Source organism: Hydractinia symbiolongicarpus, chromosome 4 (assembly GCF_029227915.1).
Source record: "Hydractinia symbiolongicarpus strain clone_291-10 chromosome 4, HSymV2.1, whole genome shotgun sequence".
Taxonomy (NCBI): domain Eukaryota; kingdom Metazoa; phylum Cnidaria; class Hydrozoa; order Anthoathecata; family Hydractiniidae; genus Hydractinia; species Hydractinia symbiolongicarpus.
The window spans coordinates 19,279,891-19,297,398 of NC_079878.1; the positions used below are offsets into that span (position 1 = coordinate 19,279,891).

Here is a 17,508-nt window from a genome sequence, read left to right on the forward strand (position 1 = left end):
TTAATATATGCGCGGGATATACGAAATGTGAACATTTCAACCGGTTCGTAGCCCCTTTAAGGTGATAAAAAATGACGTTGGGTAGGAAATGAATTTTTTTGTGGTCAGAATACTGACTGCGCTTTTTCATTAGTTACTTCTATTGTTCTTTACTCACCTGATAAATATTGGAAAATCCTTTGTTTTAAGCCCGAATGGCGTAACCCAGTCAATCAAATATATTTAATTCTCGTATTATTTTGGAGGGCAAGATGTGACCACCTGGCTAGATGATGCATACATCAAGCTCTGGTAGTGGTACGAATGATAGTGACGAATTAACTGGTGATTATGCCTGACCTCAACCTCGTTCTCAGGGCATTTTGCTTTGTTGATGAAGTTGGCAATAACGGCTTAGGGGCCACAAGACCCAGGGGACGAGGTTGACTTGACCTCACTTAGTTAAAAAAACTTTTTTTCACGCACTTGTTTTATTCGCAAAGGTGTGGAAAAATATAACATTTATTGTCGCCTAAATAAAAGTACATGCTGACCTCTTCGATGTTCAATTTAAACAGGACTTCAGTTTAATTGTGTGACAAAACTATGGTGAACAAAAGTTGTGTTGAAGTTAGTGAAATGTATATCTTCGATGTTCAATTTAAACAGGACTTCAGTTTAATTGTGTGACAAAACTATGGTGAACAAAAGTTGTGTTGAAGTTAGTGAAATGTATATCAGGGAGTTGATTATGCAAGTCCTTCATATTTAATTCCTACTAAATTTAACTTAAGCAATAAGTAATAATCAATAGTGTAAAAAAGCCTTTTTTTCGCCCTCAATATTAAAGACCTTATATTTAAATATTTTGTGATAAAAGTTCGAATTCCCGTTAAAATGGTTTTAGCACCCAATTTTAATAAAAGTTCTCTAGTTTCATTTGTAGCTTAATACCTAAAATTCAAGTTTACCATTCGCGAGTTAAAGTTCATTTCATATTTGCTTGAAAATGTGCTACGAATTTGAAAAATCTTGATAGGTTCTTAAAATTTTGGACTTAAAATTTTAACTTATTACTATCTCGCTTGCTGTTATCTTCCTTAAAACATATATAAACGTATGTATAAAAACGCAGAACACACACACAAAAAACAGATTGTGCGTTACTTTCTACTTTGTATAAAATTGTAAAATGGGTGTTTCCCTCTTGCTGATGTTCCATAGATATAGTAACAATTTAGTTCATGCAGTGGCTGATCTTGTTAAGCTTCACATCATGAATGCACAGGGTGGTGTATTTAAAAATTTTAAAAAAGCATATAGAGTTAAAAATGTTTTTTGGCTACTGAGTTTGGCATTTTTAAGCATTTTACATAAATTTGATTATTTCGTTACTATAAATAAGTTCGATAACAACAATTACTTGTTTTAGAGCTACTTGATGACGTCATAATTTTTTTTATAAAATATTAAAAAAATAATTAGACCAAACTTGGTTTTATCGTGTATAAATCAAAAAGAAAACACTGTATTTATCAAGTATTTATTCTACGGAATTCCTCTTCCAAAGCCTTTTTGTAAGCCGGAAATCCGCCTTCTATTCTAGTAACGGTCTTGTTACCACACAACCATGTTTCTTGTGCCACCATTTGGATTAGCTGCTCGTTATGTGATACTAATATAACTCCGCCCTGTTAGAAAGAATATTGATATTATTTTATATGCAATCGCCCTTTTGACTGGCTTATGTTACGCCAAAAACGAGAGCATAATTTTCTAGTAAAACAATTTTACCACATGATTGTAAATTCGAGATAAAGTAGGATTAGGACAATATAAAATTTTCTGATATTTCAATTTTTAGCTAAATACCGTGGAGTTATCATCGTTAAACAACAGTTGGAACAACAACAAAAAATCCCAGAGTTGAAAAAAGTCATATGGTAACACTGATAAAAGAAGGGTTAAGACATCCCAATATTGAGACACTCACATTAAATTTCTTTAAAGCTTCACCCAGGGCTTCGACTGTTTCGATGTCCAAATGGTTTGTAGGTTCGTCGAGAATGAAAAAGTTCGGTCTAAAAAGAAAATATATTTTCTTTTCAATCACATGCTATCGAGTTACTCAAAATATAAGTACAATTACATTTTAACAACAAATTAAACTGGAAGAGTGGTCGATGTCGGATTGTTGGATATTTTTATCCACTACAAGGTGTTCAAACATTTAATATTTTACGTAAACAAAGTCAGCATTTTATTCTGAGCACTGTGCAATTTTTTCTCCAAATCAAAGCAATTTATATTCTGAGACCGTAAAACATTAAATCGAGACATTTTCAATCTTAGGATAACTTTAAATCATGCATGACATGTGACCAAAAGAAATTTAAACATGCTTATTTTTTAACTTTGTCGAAACCGAAAAATTTTTTGGGAGAAGGCGGGACTAATAATCACAACAGGTGTGAGGACAACGAATTTTATTGTCATCGTCATATTTGATCGAAACAGAACGCAAGACAGTTAACTGTTGACGTTATAAAAAAACTGACGGAACACGAAAGAAAGCTTCACCAATAGATAATACAACAAAAAGTATTAATTTGCAGAATGTTTAAATTTAAATTCGCCGAACAAAAACAAATCGTAAACTTTAAATACTTCCTGTCTTTAATTGCAAAAATAGCAAGAATTTATGACTCGAAATAATAGAGACATTTGAAGAAGACAAAGTTTTTTAACATTCCTATTATAGGTGGTATTATAGGTTTAAAGAATGACTCTTAGCTGGCAAAAGGGTCAGTAAACATACTCGTGCCATGTCATAACAGCAAACGCGACTCGACTTTTCTGTCCTCCAGATAAGCTAGAGATAGGTCGCATCGCCAATTCGCCAGTGACGCCATATTTTCCAAGATGTGAACGATACTCAACATCCAATTTGCCTAAAAGCATTCGAAAGAATATTCACTTAAATTCAAAAAAGGATGTAAGATGTTCAGTTAAAGTAACAATATCCGAAAACCATTGCCATATTTTTTACTTGTTCTTTGACCCGTGAAAACATCCACTTACACTAGTTATAAAATGTGATAGGGGAAATGTGATAGGCGAAATGTGATAGGGGAAATGTGATAGGGGAAATGTGATAGGGGAAATGTGATAGGGGAAATGTGATAGGGGAAATGTGATAGGCGAAATGTGATAGGCGAAATGTGATAGGCGAAATGTGATAGGCGAAATGTGATAGGCGAAATGTGATAGGGGAAATGTGATAGGCGAAATGTTATAGGGGAAATGTGATAGGCGAAATGTGATAGGCGAAATGTGATAGGCGAAATGTGATAGGGGAAATATGATAGACGAAATATGATAGGCGAAATGTGATAGGGGAAATGTGATAGGCGAAATGTGATAGGCGAAATGTGATAGGCGAAATGTGATAGGGGAAATGTGATAGGCGAAATGTGATAGGCGAAATGTGATAGGCGAAATGTGATAGACGAAATGTGATAGGCGAAATGTGATAGGCGAAATGTGATAGGCGAAATGTGATAGACGAAATGTGATAGGCGAAATGTGATAGGGGAAATGTCATAAACGAAATGTGATAGGCGAAATGTGACTTGTGAAGGAAGGTGATATTCGATTTAAAAAAGTAATTTACATATTTTGATACTCAGAGTTTTGCCTGTAGTACATATCCAAGGCAATCTCAGCACAGGGTGAAGATACGTACCATTTTGAACAGAATGTAGGTATAATTACAGAGAGGATATAATCCCTGAAATTTTTTTAATTCTTGCGGAGCCCGGTTCTGTTATAATTTATATATGCATTATTTAAATACTTTTTCCAGCTTTACCTGTAAAACAAAATCCTTGTCTCAAAACAGTTGGACGCACGCAACGATATAGCAGTGTGTCAACAAACAAAGAAGCAAAGAAAAAGTAGTCTACGTATGATTTGCAATTTTAAATTAAAATCTCAAACCTGGATATCGAGTCTTAAATAATTCTAGGCTTGTTTGTTTCATACTTAGCGAGTCTACGTGGTGTTGGCTGAAGTATCCAACTCGCATATTCCTATAATAATTAACAAAACAGTTTTAAAAACTTGTGCCCAGGCCTATTTAAATTTGTTTGCAGAGAAGTTTCAAAAAGGTCAATTTTTTATCACAAAAGTATAAAAACGTCTCTTCTCCTTTCTACAACACAAATATAAAACAAAACTCCCAACAAAAGAATACCGCATCTTTGTGACAGAATTGAGTGTGCACGAAATTATAACATACCTATGAACACGCCTTACTCCTCCAGTAGGTTCGTATTCACCAAGTAGAATCTTAAGTAAGGTCGTTTTGCCAGATCCATTTTCTCCTAACACTGCTATCCTAGCATCCATGTTCGCATTAAGGTCCACTTTTTCAAATATATTTGTTCCAGCAACATATGCAAAATCTACCTATACAGAAAAATTACTGTTGTAAAGAGGACAGAATTATGCACTGTCAGCAAATATAAGATTACATCAGTATTAAAATAAACACAGAGACATTTTTAAATAGATGATTTTAGTTGCCTGTATTGAGTAAAGTAAATCGAATTTCTAACAAATTGAACTTAATTAACTTGTTTTTTGCGCCACAACGGCTACAAACATGTTTTTTTTTTACCTCATCAAATCTCAACATGGTAGCATTGACGCGATCACATTCTGGAAGCCTATAACAGATAACACAACACGTGAAATTGGCTTTATAAAAAAATATCCTTGAAAACACACCGTGCAATAGGTTATCTAGTAATGTGCGACATTCTTTCTGGTTTAGGGTGCATAAAGTTTGATTATATAGGTTTCGCATTCCTATTTTATCTGAGGAAGCAGTGAGATACCAATGAATAACAGTTTCGAAAGTTCATCAATGTCCCTCACGCCTGCAGTATATGGATGAAAACCTCACAGAATAATCCTTTTTTTTTGACGAGAAAATTTTTTTTGTATTTTTACCTGAGAGTAACTTTTGGTTCGATCTCGACAGGTGTCAAGTCAGGTCTAAAGAGATGATAAATTAAAAGTAAGATAAGCAGTTTAATGAATCATCTTCTATACACGAAATTGAAAAAAACCAACGTACAATTTTTCTAATATTTTCAATTTACTTTGCGCTTGTGCAGCCCGATTTGCATTCACACGCCATCGATCTACATATGCCTAGAATATAATTTAAGCAACTTTAAAATACGACTGCTACCAACAAAAACGTTTAAAGGATTCACCCTGAGGATTAAAAGGATTCACTTGCATGTTAATACCTGCAAATGTTCTCGGTACTGCTTTTGTGCTTCGTATTCTCGTTGCTGATTTCTAAGTTTCTCATCTTTTGTTACTTCAAATTGCTAAATAGACAAAATACGTAAATACAACATCTTAATAATTGACACAACCAAATAAACTTAATAACTTGTTATCTGACGTACTGTATAATTTCCTTTGAATGTGTCGAGTGATCTGGAATGCAAGAATACAATGTCTGTTGCTACTGCGTCAAGAAACATCCTGTCGTGAGAAACCACCAGCAATGTTGTTGGCCATGTTTGCAAATAGTTTTCTAACCACAAGATGGCTTTAACATCCAACATGTTGGTAGGTTCGTCAAGCAACAAGAGATCAGGTTTCGTAAACAAAGCTCTTGCAAGAGCAAGTCTCATTCGCCAACCACCAGAAAATTGCTTTGTTTTCATATTCTGCATTTCTGTTGTGAAACCAAGACCACTTAAAATCATCGATACTCTAGAATTTGAACAAACAGTTTTTACAACAGAGTTTCACACAATGAAATAACTTCTACTAGTGTCAATATCATGCATGTAACATAACTTTGCCTACTGGACATTGATTAGAAATCTAATGAAGTACAAATTTTATTAAAGTTAATTCAAATCTTAGTGTGTACAAGTCAGACATATTCAAGCCTATATCTTACCTAGCAGGAGCTTTATCTGCTTCAATATCTGACAGTGCAGCATAGACCTGTAAAATTACATAAAAAATCATCTACTTTTTATTTTCTACACAGTGCTATTACAATTACCAGCATCATTTTAATATTCAACCTAGATGAGAATCGTGCTGAAAAAAGTCTAGTGTCCACCCAATCTCAAGTGTCGACCCTATCTTAAGTGTCCACCTTATCTGAAGTGTCCACCTTATCTTAAGTGTCCACCTTATCTCAAGGCACAGAATGGTCATGAAAATTAATGCTGACCGACCAGATACTTTGTTTGAAAAGAACATTTCAATACCCAATATATTCATACATTTTTAAAAGGATGGTTACTAAAAGTAGTGCACATCCAATGTTTCTCTTACGAATAAAAAAAGAGGATAGTTTGGTCACTTTTGCATATATGTGCATCCTTCCTTTACCAATGCATTTCATAAGATAAAGATAATTATCAAGCAACAACATAAAAAAAGTTAGACAAACCTCTGACAATCGTGTACTGGATGCAGGATTCGAACTATAATTAAATATAGAATATCAATTTTTAGCTAGTGCACACAGACTCACATTTCTTTTGATATCATATGGACCAACCCGTGTAAAAAAAATCAAATTATTTTTTAATTTTTGTATCTCTTTTATTTTAGGACTTCAAAATCTTTCGCAGCCTCGATTTTTTACATCTATTCAAATTTGATATTTACTAGTCATTAGCCCATAGAAATTCACCAATTGCCACACCACCACCTATGTTTGCTTACTGACAGACAATGGGAATTATAATACACTGTAGAAATAAAAAATTGTACACTTTATATTAGTGTAAATGCTAACCAATGATGAACAAAATTCGAGAAGTTACTCAACAAATGTTTAAGTTTGATTTCTTTGCTAGTTGTTAGTGCAATCATAGATTTAAAGAAACATGTTTCTTAATTCTGCACGAGTTCCCAAGCGTTTTAAAATCTGTGAAATTAAGGATACACAAAAATTACTGAAATTAAGGTGAATATAAACCCTCAATTTAACACATGATTACATTACAATGCAGGATACCTGTTATTAATTCTTTTTGTTAACTCCTCTTCTTCCTTTATTAACTTTAACCTAGAAATAAAAAATATGTTTATATATATATAAAAAAATTGGTTTTGTTATTATAAAACGAAACCTTACTAAAAAGAATAATTCTATTAGGATTAGCTTTCAGGCTCTTATTACAAGCTTGTGAGCTTGTATTAAAACACAAATGTGTCCTACAAAAATGGAAATTTTTTGCCTCTCTGAGCACCGACACGGGAGTAGTTGTGTGTTCGAATCTCATCTTGGTAACTATTTTTACTCTTTTTTTTTACTATCTTGCCTGCGAGGATGTGTTTCCAACTCATAACTAACTAACCAAATGGTCAGTTGCAACGTCACAGATTTAAACTTTGTACCTAAACTCTCTAAGTACTTGGAAGTCAAAAAAATTATGCTGAACATATTAGTGACATCATAATTTTGATTTTTGTCACCTGAATGTCATTTTAGGCCAAAACTGGTGCAAAAATTAAAACTACTTTATTTTCGACAAAATTTGAAAAAGTTAACAGAAAAAGAATGCTGAACATGATGGTGACATCAAAATGTTAATTTTTTGTCAACTAAATGCGTTTAAGACCATAAACGTTTCAATCGCGCAACTTTCAACCACAAATAATAGACTGTATTTTTTCAGAAATTGTAGAATTGGGTCGCATTTTCGATGTTTCATAGTTGTGCATTTTTAATAGCGAGATAGTTTAAGCAGCGCCTGCATCTTGTGTATTTTTCAAAAAGATAAGTGTTGAAAAGCATTATTTAACTAACTGGTAAAGTAAAGTTGTTTCCATTAAAGTTTACAAAAGTGAATGTAGGCAGAATTAAGGTCTCCCCAAATGCCTGGAAAGTAGTCAGCAAAAAATAAAATTTCAACAAAAATATGTAAGAGAAAAGCGAAGATGCTCCACCATATATAAATAATGACGAGAACGAAATTCTTTTCACTACGCTAATGACACGTCAACATAGTCAAATATGATTTCGGAAACACTCCGAGAAAACGTAAATTTTCCGATTCCCTCCTTGTTATTTTTCTCCGCGCTATGAGTGCACAGGATTCGTTTTAACGAAGTTTGCTGTTTGTGACAGTTTTGGTAATATATTTTTTTAACTACAGCTATTTCCTTTTTCGAACAATTAAGATTGTATATTATTTTTCTTTATTTTGCTTTTTCTTTTGTTACTGAATTACTGAATTTTGAAAATTTTAGGTGGAGCTTGTGGTCTTTTTTCTTCCTGTCATTCAGTTTACTTCAGACTGACCCAACGAAAATTGAAATTTCGAGGAATTTTCCATTCAAGAAGATCTCACAAATCAATTTTGAAAAATAACTGCACAGTGCGTAACAAATATTATTGCATATCCGAATAGCAAAATATGTTGTGTCTAACTTCGTAACAGAAATCACAATTTGATAGACAGCTTTTTGTAAACTGAACATGTTCAAAAATAAGGGGGTGGTTTGTGACATTTTTTCAAACCATACTTCAAAACATCATCCTGGTAAGAAAAATGGCCTGACATATAATATGAAATATTCCTGGTTAACCTGGATAAATAATGAAGCTGTCTTAAAAAACTGAACTTTTAAAGGATGACATCAGCTACTTTAAAAAGCATTTCAAATAAGTGAAAAATTCAGGCTTACACCTTGCTAGGCTTACATTGTTTGTAAGTTGTCATTTCTTTGCAGTGTGTTGTGGGAATTCCAAACTTTGTGAAATTGGTCTATATAGGTGTAATTTTAACTTCGTGAAATTTTTAGGCTTACATGTTAGGTTAAATGTAAAAAAATCAGGTTTACATTTTGGATTGTCTATTTTTAGGAAAATATGAGATCATTGCATACCTTAACTTATATGATATATGAAGTTAGATTCCTCCTTTCACATGTAATCACTAAATTCTATATAAATAGGTGAAGGATTATGGCTTACAAGTTCAAAACCACAGTAGTGAATGTTGAATGTTATATATACTTCATGTTCCAGGTGTTGCCGCTTTTAGGATTTGGTCATGCTATGTACCTGGTAGTTTTGCATATTATTACTCAAATTTAAGTAAAAAACAATGTTGTGTATGTCCTGTACTTTTTTAAATAAGATTATGTTTTGGGTGAGAATATCGGGTTTACAGCATGAAACATACTGCCTCTGTCTATATAATATATATCTATATCTGTATTAGTAAAAGTCAATCAATTTTTTTTAGTGAAAACTGTATTTGTTTCATTATTTGTATCCTTGAACAACAATACACTGAGAATCCAGGTGAAAAAAATAGGCTTGCTGATGGTATATTTACACAATGAAGAAGACATTACATTGCAATACAAATAGCTATCCATTAATTTACATTAAAAATATTTTATGTATTTATTCTTGTATCTTCCTGAGCTAGAGAGTTAAGTGAATAGAGGAAGTAGAAATGATTGTATTGCTAGTTTACAAGCCAGATGTGATAGAAGCCATTGCATTGCAGTTTAGTAGAATGTTGATAGAATTGTAATAGAATGTCATGTAAAAGAACGTTTTTCTGTAATCTTTCAAAGTAGAAAATAGTGTTCACTTGAACTAGAAGTTAGAATATTGTACATAGCAAATTTACAGATTTACAGATTATAAAATGGGAAAGACTGACAAAAATATAAGTGTACTAAGTGTGAAAACCAGTTTAGTCAAAGACAAAGTCTCAGTAGACACAAACAGTCCATCTGTGGTACTGTTAAATTTTCTTGCAGCAAGTGTAAAAAAGTTTTGAAAAGAAAAGATTCCCTCAACCAGCATATGAGACTATGTAAAGGCAAGAAAGAGCTTAAATGTCAAGTATGTGACAAGGAATTTACTTACACATGGTTCTTGCAAAGACATATAAAGCAAAGTCATACAGAAAAAAAAAGTTTCAAGTGTTTACAGTGCAATTTAGTATATAAAAGAGAGGATCACCTCAAGAAACATGAAATGAAATGTTTGAAGGAGTCTATGAATAATGTATCTAGTGTCAGTTCTGGAGAACTAGTAGATTAGTGAATAAAGAACATTTCGATAATCTTGTATCACTCAGTTTGCTTTATAACTACTTTGGAGAAGATAAAAAAGACCCTCTTCCAACTATGGTATCACCGGAAGAACTGTTGCTCAACAAGGTGAATTTTTAGTGAATTTTTAGTTTTAGAAAAAGTTTTAGTGTTGAAAGTGTGGGTTTTATTTTAAAATATAAAGTGCTCAAATATTATGTTTCCCTTGTAGCCATTTGACTTGGACATTGATTTCAATATTTCGACTCCAAATTCCACTGTATTGGAGAGTCCTTCAAAAATCTGTACTCCTTCATTCAAACTAAAGACACCTAGATTTCGTACAAAGGTAAAAATTCGCACCTGCCTTGTTTCTCTTCACATATTAGAAAATTATTACAGTAAGAATAAAACATTTGCATGTCTTAATAAAGAACCAAGGGTTTTGTATTTAGAAAACTCCAAACACTTCAATTTCCATGACTCCACCGAAAACACCACTTCTTCCTTCTTCCTTCTTCCAATAATGTCACCAAACACACGACAAAGAAAATCCAGATGTGCACTAAAAGTAACCCAATTAATCAAAACCTTCAATTTCCAGAAGGATGATCAAATTGATATTCTCAACTTGTCTGCCCAGCAGTTGGAATTAAAAAATAAGGTGGATTATGTGAAGCTGACCAAGGGTGGCAGGAAAATGGTGTCTTTTGAAACAAGGCAAGCAATTTGGGACTACTGGCATGCTAAAAGTACACCATCAACACTAATATCACGTCCAGCTAAGTTAAAAATGGGTCACAAAGCTAAGATTCAGTCTGGTTTAAAGTTTGTTGACGTCGTAAACATCATTAAGCAAAGAGGGAAAGAATATTATCAGGGAAATTGGAGAATCATCAATATCACATTTCGCGAGTGATACTATTTTCACCTTTTTCTTCTACTATTAAAGCTGCTCCTAGATTGTGCATATGTGAGTTGTGTCGAGAAGAGTATGGTCAATGCTCTGTATTTGAAGAGTACCTTCTGAATGTGTCTACACTCACTGCAAGCCACATTCGTTCAGATAATAAAGAATTCTTTGGTGATGAAGTGAGTGTAGAAGGTAGTGATTTTCTTCTCCCTGGAACAGTTTGTGCTATTGCAGCTGATAGAAAGTCTGTTGACACGGTTTGGTTTTTCGAAATTGTGAAAGAATTTTGTGCAACTGTAGATATTTATGATGACTACGGTGTGACAGTTGGTGCTGGTCAAAGATGTCTGGAAGGTCACTTTTTCGAGTTGCTGAAGGTGGTTGGTTCAACCAGAAAATACAAGCTGATTTTATCCAAGAAAGCCTTGGTTTATCGAGAAAGTGTTGTGTACCCCTTTGTCCCATTCGAAAAGAAAGATGATTGTTTTGTGCTATTAAACAATGACTTTGTTGATATCCTTAGATAAGTGGAACATAATGGTTTGGAGTTTATCTGAATGATACACAGATAGCAATTAAAAGTTATATTCATTAGTTTATATGTTTCATTAGTTTATTCAAGTTTTTCCAATATCGATCTTCATTTGTAGTTTAATTACAGTTCATCAATATGTTGTTTGAATGAGACTACATTTTGTTTGTATTATATAAGAGATATAATACATTTTTCCAGAAGATTTGATTGTTTTAAAAGGAATCCTATCACGTTTTACATTTTTACATACTGATTTAAGCTAGTACTAGTCAAGATTAAATGATTTTTTTTCAAAAGGAATGTATAGTTTGTTTGTATATGTTGAACTTCATAATAGAAGCCTGGAACATTTACTTGTTATAAGAAGATTGCTTTTGGTTTAAAGCTTGTTTATGTAGTTATATCACTGGATGCATTATATGATCTTATCTGTGAAAATTTTTGGCTTACACATCGAAATTTTGCCTTAAATGTTGTTGTAAGCCCGTTTTTTTCACTTTGTTGCATTGTTTGTTACTCAACTGATAGTATACATTGATCTTGACAACCTCTCAAATTTTTAAGATTTAAGCTTTAAGTAAATTAGATATTATTCAATATTATGTATAAAAAAACTAAAATTATATTGACATGTAAGCCAATAAATTTCACTTTAAACAACTGAAAAGCTTTCACCCGGATAGTTCCAGTGCAAGAGTAACTCATAAAGATCCAAATTTCAGTGCGGTATTCAGTCTAATCAATGCAGTGAACATTCTAGGCTTACAAATATAACAAAACACAAAATCACATGTAAGCCTGCAACCTTCACTTAGAATACTTTTTAAACTTACTGAGCTTAAAGACTGTATTGAACTGAGTCACTCCTCCTCAAAATTTTGTATTTAGTATTTTTGATAAAACTGGATATCAGATCATCGTTTTTTTTTATGGACAATGTAGCTAGTTAAATAAGTTCTTTATTCGCGAGGTTGTTTGCGTATATCATATGTCTTGTATTAACATTAGAAAATAATGCTTTTTGTATAAAAAACATGAAGAAAATATTTTTCATCAGTATGATACCTCACAACATCAGCTTCTAGCACACTATCCACTGCATTTGTGTCATCACCAACAACTTCTTGCTCAACATGCAGCACAGTCACATGGGATGGAATAAATAGCTCTCTTTTGGATATTGCCCTCAGTAATGTTGTCTTTCCTAAGCCATTACGACCAACAAAACCATACCGTCTTCCAAACGCCATTACAAGATTTGCATTTTTCAGTAAAACCCTACAGCAAAGTATTTTTGATTGCTTTTAAGCTTGATTATGCATAAAAACAGCTATTATACTCTGGTAGCATTGTTGGAGCATAAAAACAAGACAAAATTTGGGCACAAACATTAAATGCTTTTGAATTTAGATATAAAATAAAAAATTGTGTCAAATAGCTAAGAGCGCAACTTCCAACTCATGGCACTCTAAGCATGAAAAGTATCATGAAATGACATGCCTAATACAAATAGCTGAGAGACTGGTAGGAGTAAACTATGTTACTTTTTTTACGTAGACACAATTTAGGTATATCATTAAAAATATGTGTGTGTCAGTCGAAAAGATATTTTCTGCTTTGTTCTTTTAGCTTTTTCTTGTGATTACATCATAATATGTCACAATATATACGCAGACCCAATTAGGGTCCACGCTCTACTAGACAACAACAAGAAAATGTTGTAAAATATGAGTAACTAACTTGCTGCCATATGCTAAATCAAAGTTTTCAATTCTAATGTCAACCACTTTTCCACTTTGATCCTGTTTCAGATCTTTTTTTTGTATAACCTGGTTTGTTGTTGGACCAGCACATTTTTCTTCTTCATTGCAAATTTCGTCTTTTTCTCTTTTGTCCGACTTTTGTTTCAGTTTAGCATCTGCTTTTTCCAACTTTTTCAGATCAACTGTTTTCTATAGAAAAAATAAAATCCTAAATTCTTTTTTTACGCACATATACAAAATGCTAAATTATGATTCCCATTTGGGTAAAAAATAAAAAAATAAAGTAAGCACAATAACAACAAAAACAACAAAACATACTAGGGTAATATCATCATTATTTTGTTTAAGCCAAATGCTATCATGTATTGTTGTTTTGTCGTCATTCTTTGTACGGTCACCAATATGAACTGGTGCATTTAATATCTTGACATTCTTTGTGGTTTCTGTTGTTGTGTCTCTATAATTTAACATAAGTTAAATCTTTTCATTTGAACTGCCTCAAGGAAAAAAATGCTGCTCAGTCTTTTTTCAGTCAGCTTTTTTAAATATTGGTGATTTTTAAAGTATTAATAACGTTTATCACAATTCATAATCTGTCTAGTACATTATTAAAAAAGTTTTAATCCAATTTGGAAATTAGAGAGTATATTTATTATCAACATATACACCGCTAAGGATTAAATAGTCTGTTGGTTGACGTTATCAAATGATTAGTATTTAGTGAAATAAAAAAATATAAGACTATGACCAACTTTGGCCTAAGAACATTGGAAGACTGAAAAAATGGAAGTCGGTTGAGATAGATTGAAGTTTAAATTTTTGAATGATATTGTTAGAAATATTAAATGCATTTCGAATTGAAACTACAGGCTAATAAAGGTACAGAATTTAAAGAATACTTACTTATTTAACAAGTTGATAATTCCTTTACATATATTTTTTATCTCGTTTTCATCATCGTTTTCTATCGCTTCATGTAGAACTCCGCCCACAGCATCATATAGGTCATCTGCAGATTCAAAATCATCAACACTTGTCTTTGTTACGTCTAAATGTCACAAAGTAATGGCTAAGCTACTGTCCCTTTAAAAACTTTTCAGCTCAAGGAACCGTTAGCTTTTATAGCTATCAATGTTGATTAGTTTGTATAATAACTGCATTGTTCTGATCCAGGTGGTGAGTTAATTCGCTGAGATAACAAATATCATGTTATTTCTTTTAACATATTGTTTCACAGGTCACTTTTAAATTTACATGCAATTTAGGCAATTTTGAGCTTAACACTATAAGCAACGAGTGGGGGAGAACAATGTGCTTTGTGTGTTTTGTGACTTTTCCTAACTCTAATTAGGACTTGTAAGCTATTACATTTTACGAATAGGTTAATTTTAAAATGTGCTAATATGCATTTACAAATGTTGTAAGATGTTGTCTGTATGTCTGTTACTAGGTGGTTACAAAGGTGTTGCTAAGGAGATATGGGTCACAGGACCAGGGTTTGAATTAACAATTCGTGATTCGTGAACCACGAACCATTTTCATGATTTCACGAACATTTTTTTTAAATTATAATAAAATCACGAACCACGATATTCTTATGTACTTTAACATTGACATCAGACATTATTTTTCTGCCGGAAAGTTACTCTCTCTGTATTTTTTTGGAAGTTCTTTCCTAAAAACAATCGTCAAATTAAGTGTCGCGCGCTCGCTACGTAAGCCTACCATATTTGTTTACAAGGGCAGAAATTTTGCCGACAAATGAATTTTCATTCAGTATTTTTTACAAGCTAAAAAAAACCATGTGCTGCATGTGATTTCACAGGTGAAACAATTACTTAAAAGTCATTTCTCAGATATGCAATTGGTTTGATTGTTCAGAAGAAAGAGAGTTCGCTTGAAAGTTACAACTCCGTCGTAAGGCAATTGAGGTTCTCTCTTGTTCTGTCTATCATATATAGACTGCGTTAGTGCGCACTCTTTATAGTGTCAGGTCCTTGTGACATAGTTCCAAATGGGGCAGCTGATTCAATCGTAAATCAACAAAACGTCAGGGCTTAAAATGTTAGCATGTGTAATCTCAATGTCAGCTTCAACTCGCTATTGAACATAGAAAAAGAACAAACAAAGAATAAAACACTGTAAAAAGAGTGAAATCCAACACTAACATAAATTGGCCGCAAGTGCATTTTCTGCCAATTTACTGCCACTTATATTTAAAAAAAATTCACTTCTGCGCCCACCATGGGGGCGCCTCATGGAGTCACCCTTGTATGCACATCAAGAAAATATCACACATCACTTTATAAGCGTTAACTTGAAGCCTGAGGGCTAAAATACTAAATCCTTTTGTAGGAAATACCGTTCTACCAAAATGACGTCATTTCCAATTGCAATAACATAAAAATATTGTTATCCTAACCTTGAACATGTCATATTCTAACCTTGTACCACGTTTAATGACATGAACATCAATAATTGAGGAAGTAGTATGACGTGATTAAAATTCATTTTTTTCACATGAAATATTATTCTCTCCAGTAAATAATTCTACTCAGAAATTAGACTTTTACTAGTATATATGCCATGTTTTATCCCCTAAGCATTAGTAGTTCTGGATTCATTGCCTGCAGGCACTTAATCCACCTGGTGTCACAAAAAAGCACAGTGTAATGTAAACTAAAGTGCCAGTAGTGGTCAATGAAATCCTACAATATTGCAATTGCGCTGCTGGTACACCATTTCTGCAGCCTACAAACACTGGCTTCAACCACTCTGGGTTTTGGAGATAATAGCCTATGGAGATAACAGGTTATCTGCGAAAATATTTTAAATAGCATAAAATAACTTTTAAAGTTTTTTGTTATGTATATACAACAATCGCAGTTTATGCTTTATGCAAAACACAAAAACAGACTGATCGGAAATTTTTTCACAATTTTGAAATATCAGAAAATCCATGTTGCCATCTAAAAGTAGAGTAGTCTTATATATACATTTATATTTCTTTTCCTAAACAATTTTTTTTTTTGATTCCCACTTAGTTGAGCCTTTATATCATGCAAATATTGGATACTACACTACAATCGCAGGATAAACAATTGCAGGATTTTGTGAATAAAGTTCATTCCCCAGGATTTCTATGACTAGCCATGTTCTATATTTTATCAATGAGGGTTATAATCCTGTCAATTGTTTCAGGAGGCAGGTTTATAGTGCTTAAAGTTTTAATTCAAGCTACAGGAACCCTTGACATTATGGCCCACTAGTCGATAGGCTTATGTTGGGATTGAACCTATCATGAGTTGAGCGATCTTTTGTTAGAGGAAGGATCCGGTCCAACAATAAGGAAAAATTAAAAAGACAAAGGGGCAAGTCAATAAAATAGCTGCCATTAGAATAATAAAAGAAACCAGCTTCTTATTTCGTTGATAAGAACTTCCAGCAGAATAGATATATATCCAATTTATTTTACCAAATACACAGTCCTAGCTGAAATTTTTGACCTCTTGATTTTGAATCTTTTTAAAGCCTTTTACAGAATATCGTTCATAGCGAAATTTTTAGGATCGTAAAAAAAAATATAACAGGAACGTGTAACTTACCAACAACATAAGTCAAAAGGTCGGAGTCGATGTTAGGGATTTTTTTTTGGAGGAAGTTCTCGACCAGAACTTCTACTCCATCCGACATTTTGAGAAAAGAGTTTTATTATGCTGCGTCAGCATTAAGTTTTGCTTTCGTTTGTGTTGTTGCAGATCATACACTTCTTAAACTCCCCCCCCCCCCCCCCCCCCGGGGTTGCTTAAGAGTGGAAACGGGCGTTTAATAAAGACTGGGCGGTTTATTAATACTCTCCAATTAGCGGACATCTTCTTTTGCCCGTTAATTAGAAGTGTCCGCTATTTAGAAACTCGACTTTTTTGGCCCCAAAAAAGGACCAAAAAAGAGTTCAAGCTAGATGGTTTACAGATAAATCAAATACACATACAGTAGAGTCTCCATAACTCGAACCTCTATAACTCGAATCTCTCCTTAACTCGAACAAATTCGTTGGCACCGTGAAAATTTCCTAATAAACTCTTATAAAAAAACCTCTACAACTCGAACCTCCATAACTCGAATCTTCCCTTAACTCGAACAAATTTTTTTGTCCCTTGGAGACTTTTCTCTCCATAACTCGAATTTTCTGACATCATAATCAA

At 33.0% G+C, this 17,508-nt stretch overlaps 2 protein-coding genes across 2 annotated transcripts in view; one reads left to right on the forward strand and one right to left on the reverse strand.

Moving 5' to 3' along the window:
• LOC130641673 (tigger transposable element-derived protein 6-like) overlaps positions 1-17,508 on the forward strand; it is a 34,876-nt gene that overhangs the window by 15,787 nt on the left and 1,581 nt on the right. The gene's annotated exons all lie outside the window — the stretch shown is intronic.
• Positions 1,507-17,055, reverse strand: LOC130641664 (ATP-binding cassette sub-family F member 3-like). The gene is made up of 18 exons (XM_057448572.1): positions 16,909-17,055; positions 14,207-14,351; positions 13,622-13,760; positions 13,281-13,492; positions 12,606-12,818; positions 7,049-7,099; positions 6,476-6,509; positions 5,972-6,018; positions 5,466-5,778; positions 5,301-5,384; positions 5,123-5,199; positions 4,996-5,040; positions 4,661-4,709; positions 4,280-4,449; positions 3,979-4,070; positions 2,798-2,930; positions 1,973-2,060; positions 1,507-1,670 (listed from the first exon to the last, which is right to left on the reverse strand). Exons 1-18 carry the CDS (start codon positions 16,994-16,996, stop codon positions 1,515-1,517), a joined length of 2,136 nt encoding a protein of 711 aa, XP_057304555.1. The 5' UTR covers positions 16,997-17,055; the 3' UTR covers positions 1,507-1,514.

Excerpts from the sequence above, each read along its gene's own strand:
- LOC130641664 (XM_057448572.1), bottom strand. The coding sequence starts at position 16,996 with ATGTCGGATGGAGTAGAAGTTCTGGTCGAGAACTTCCTCCAAAAAAAA. Across the intron at positions 5,200-5,300 it reads AGTACCGAGAACATTTGCAG|GCATATGTAGATCGATGGCG; the intron begins GTATTAACATGC and ends ATTATATTCTAG. Across the intron at positions 5,041-5,122 it reads TTGAAAATATTAGAAAAATT|ACCTGACTTGACACCTGTCG; the intron begins GTACGTTGGTTT and ends TCATCTCTTTAG.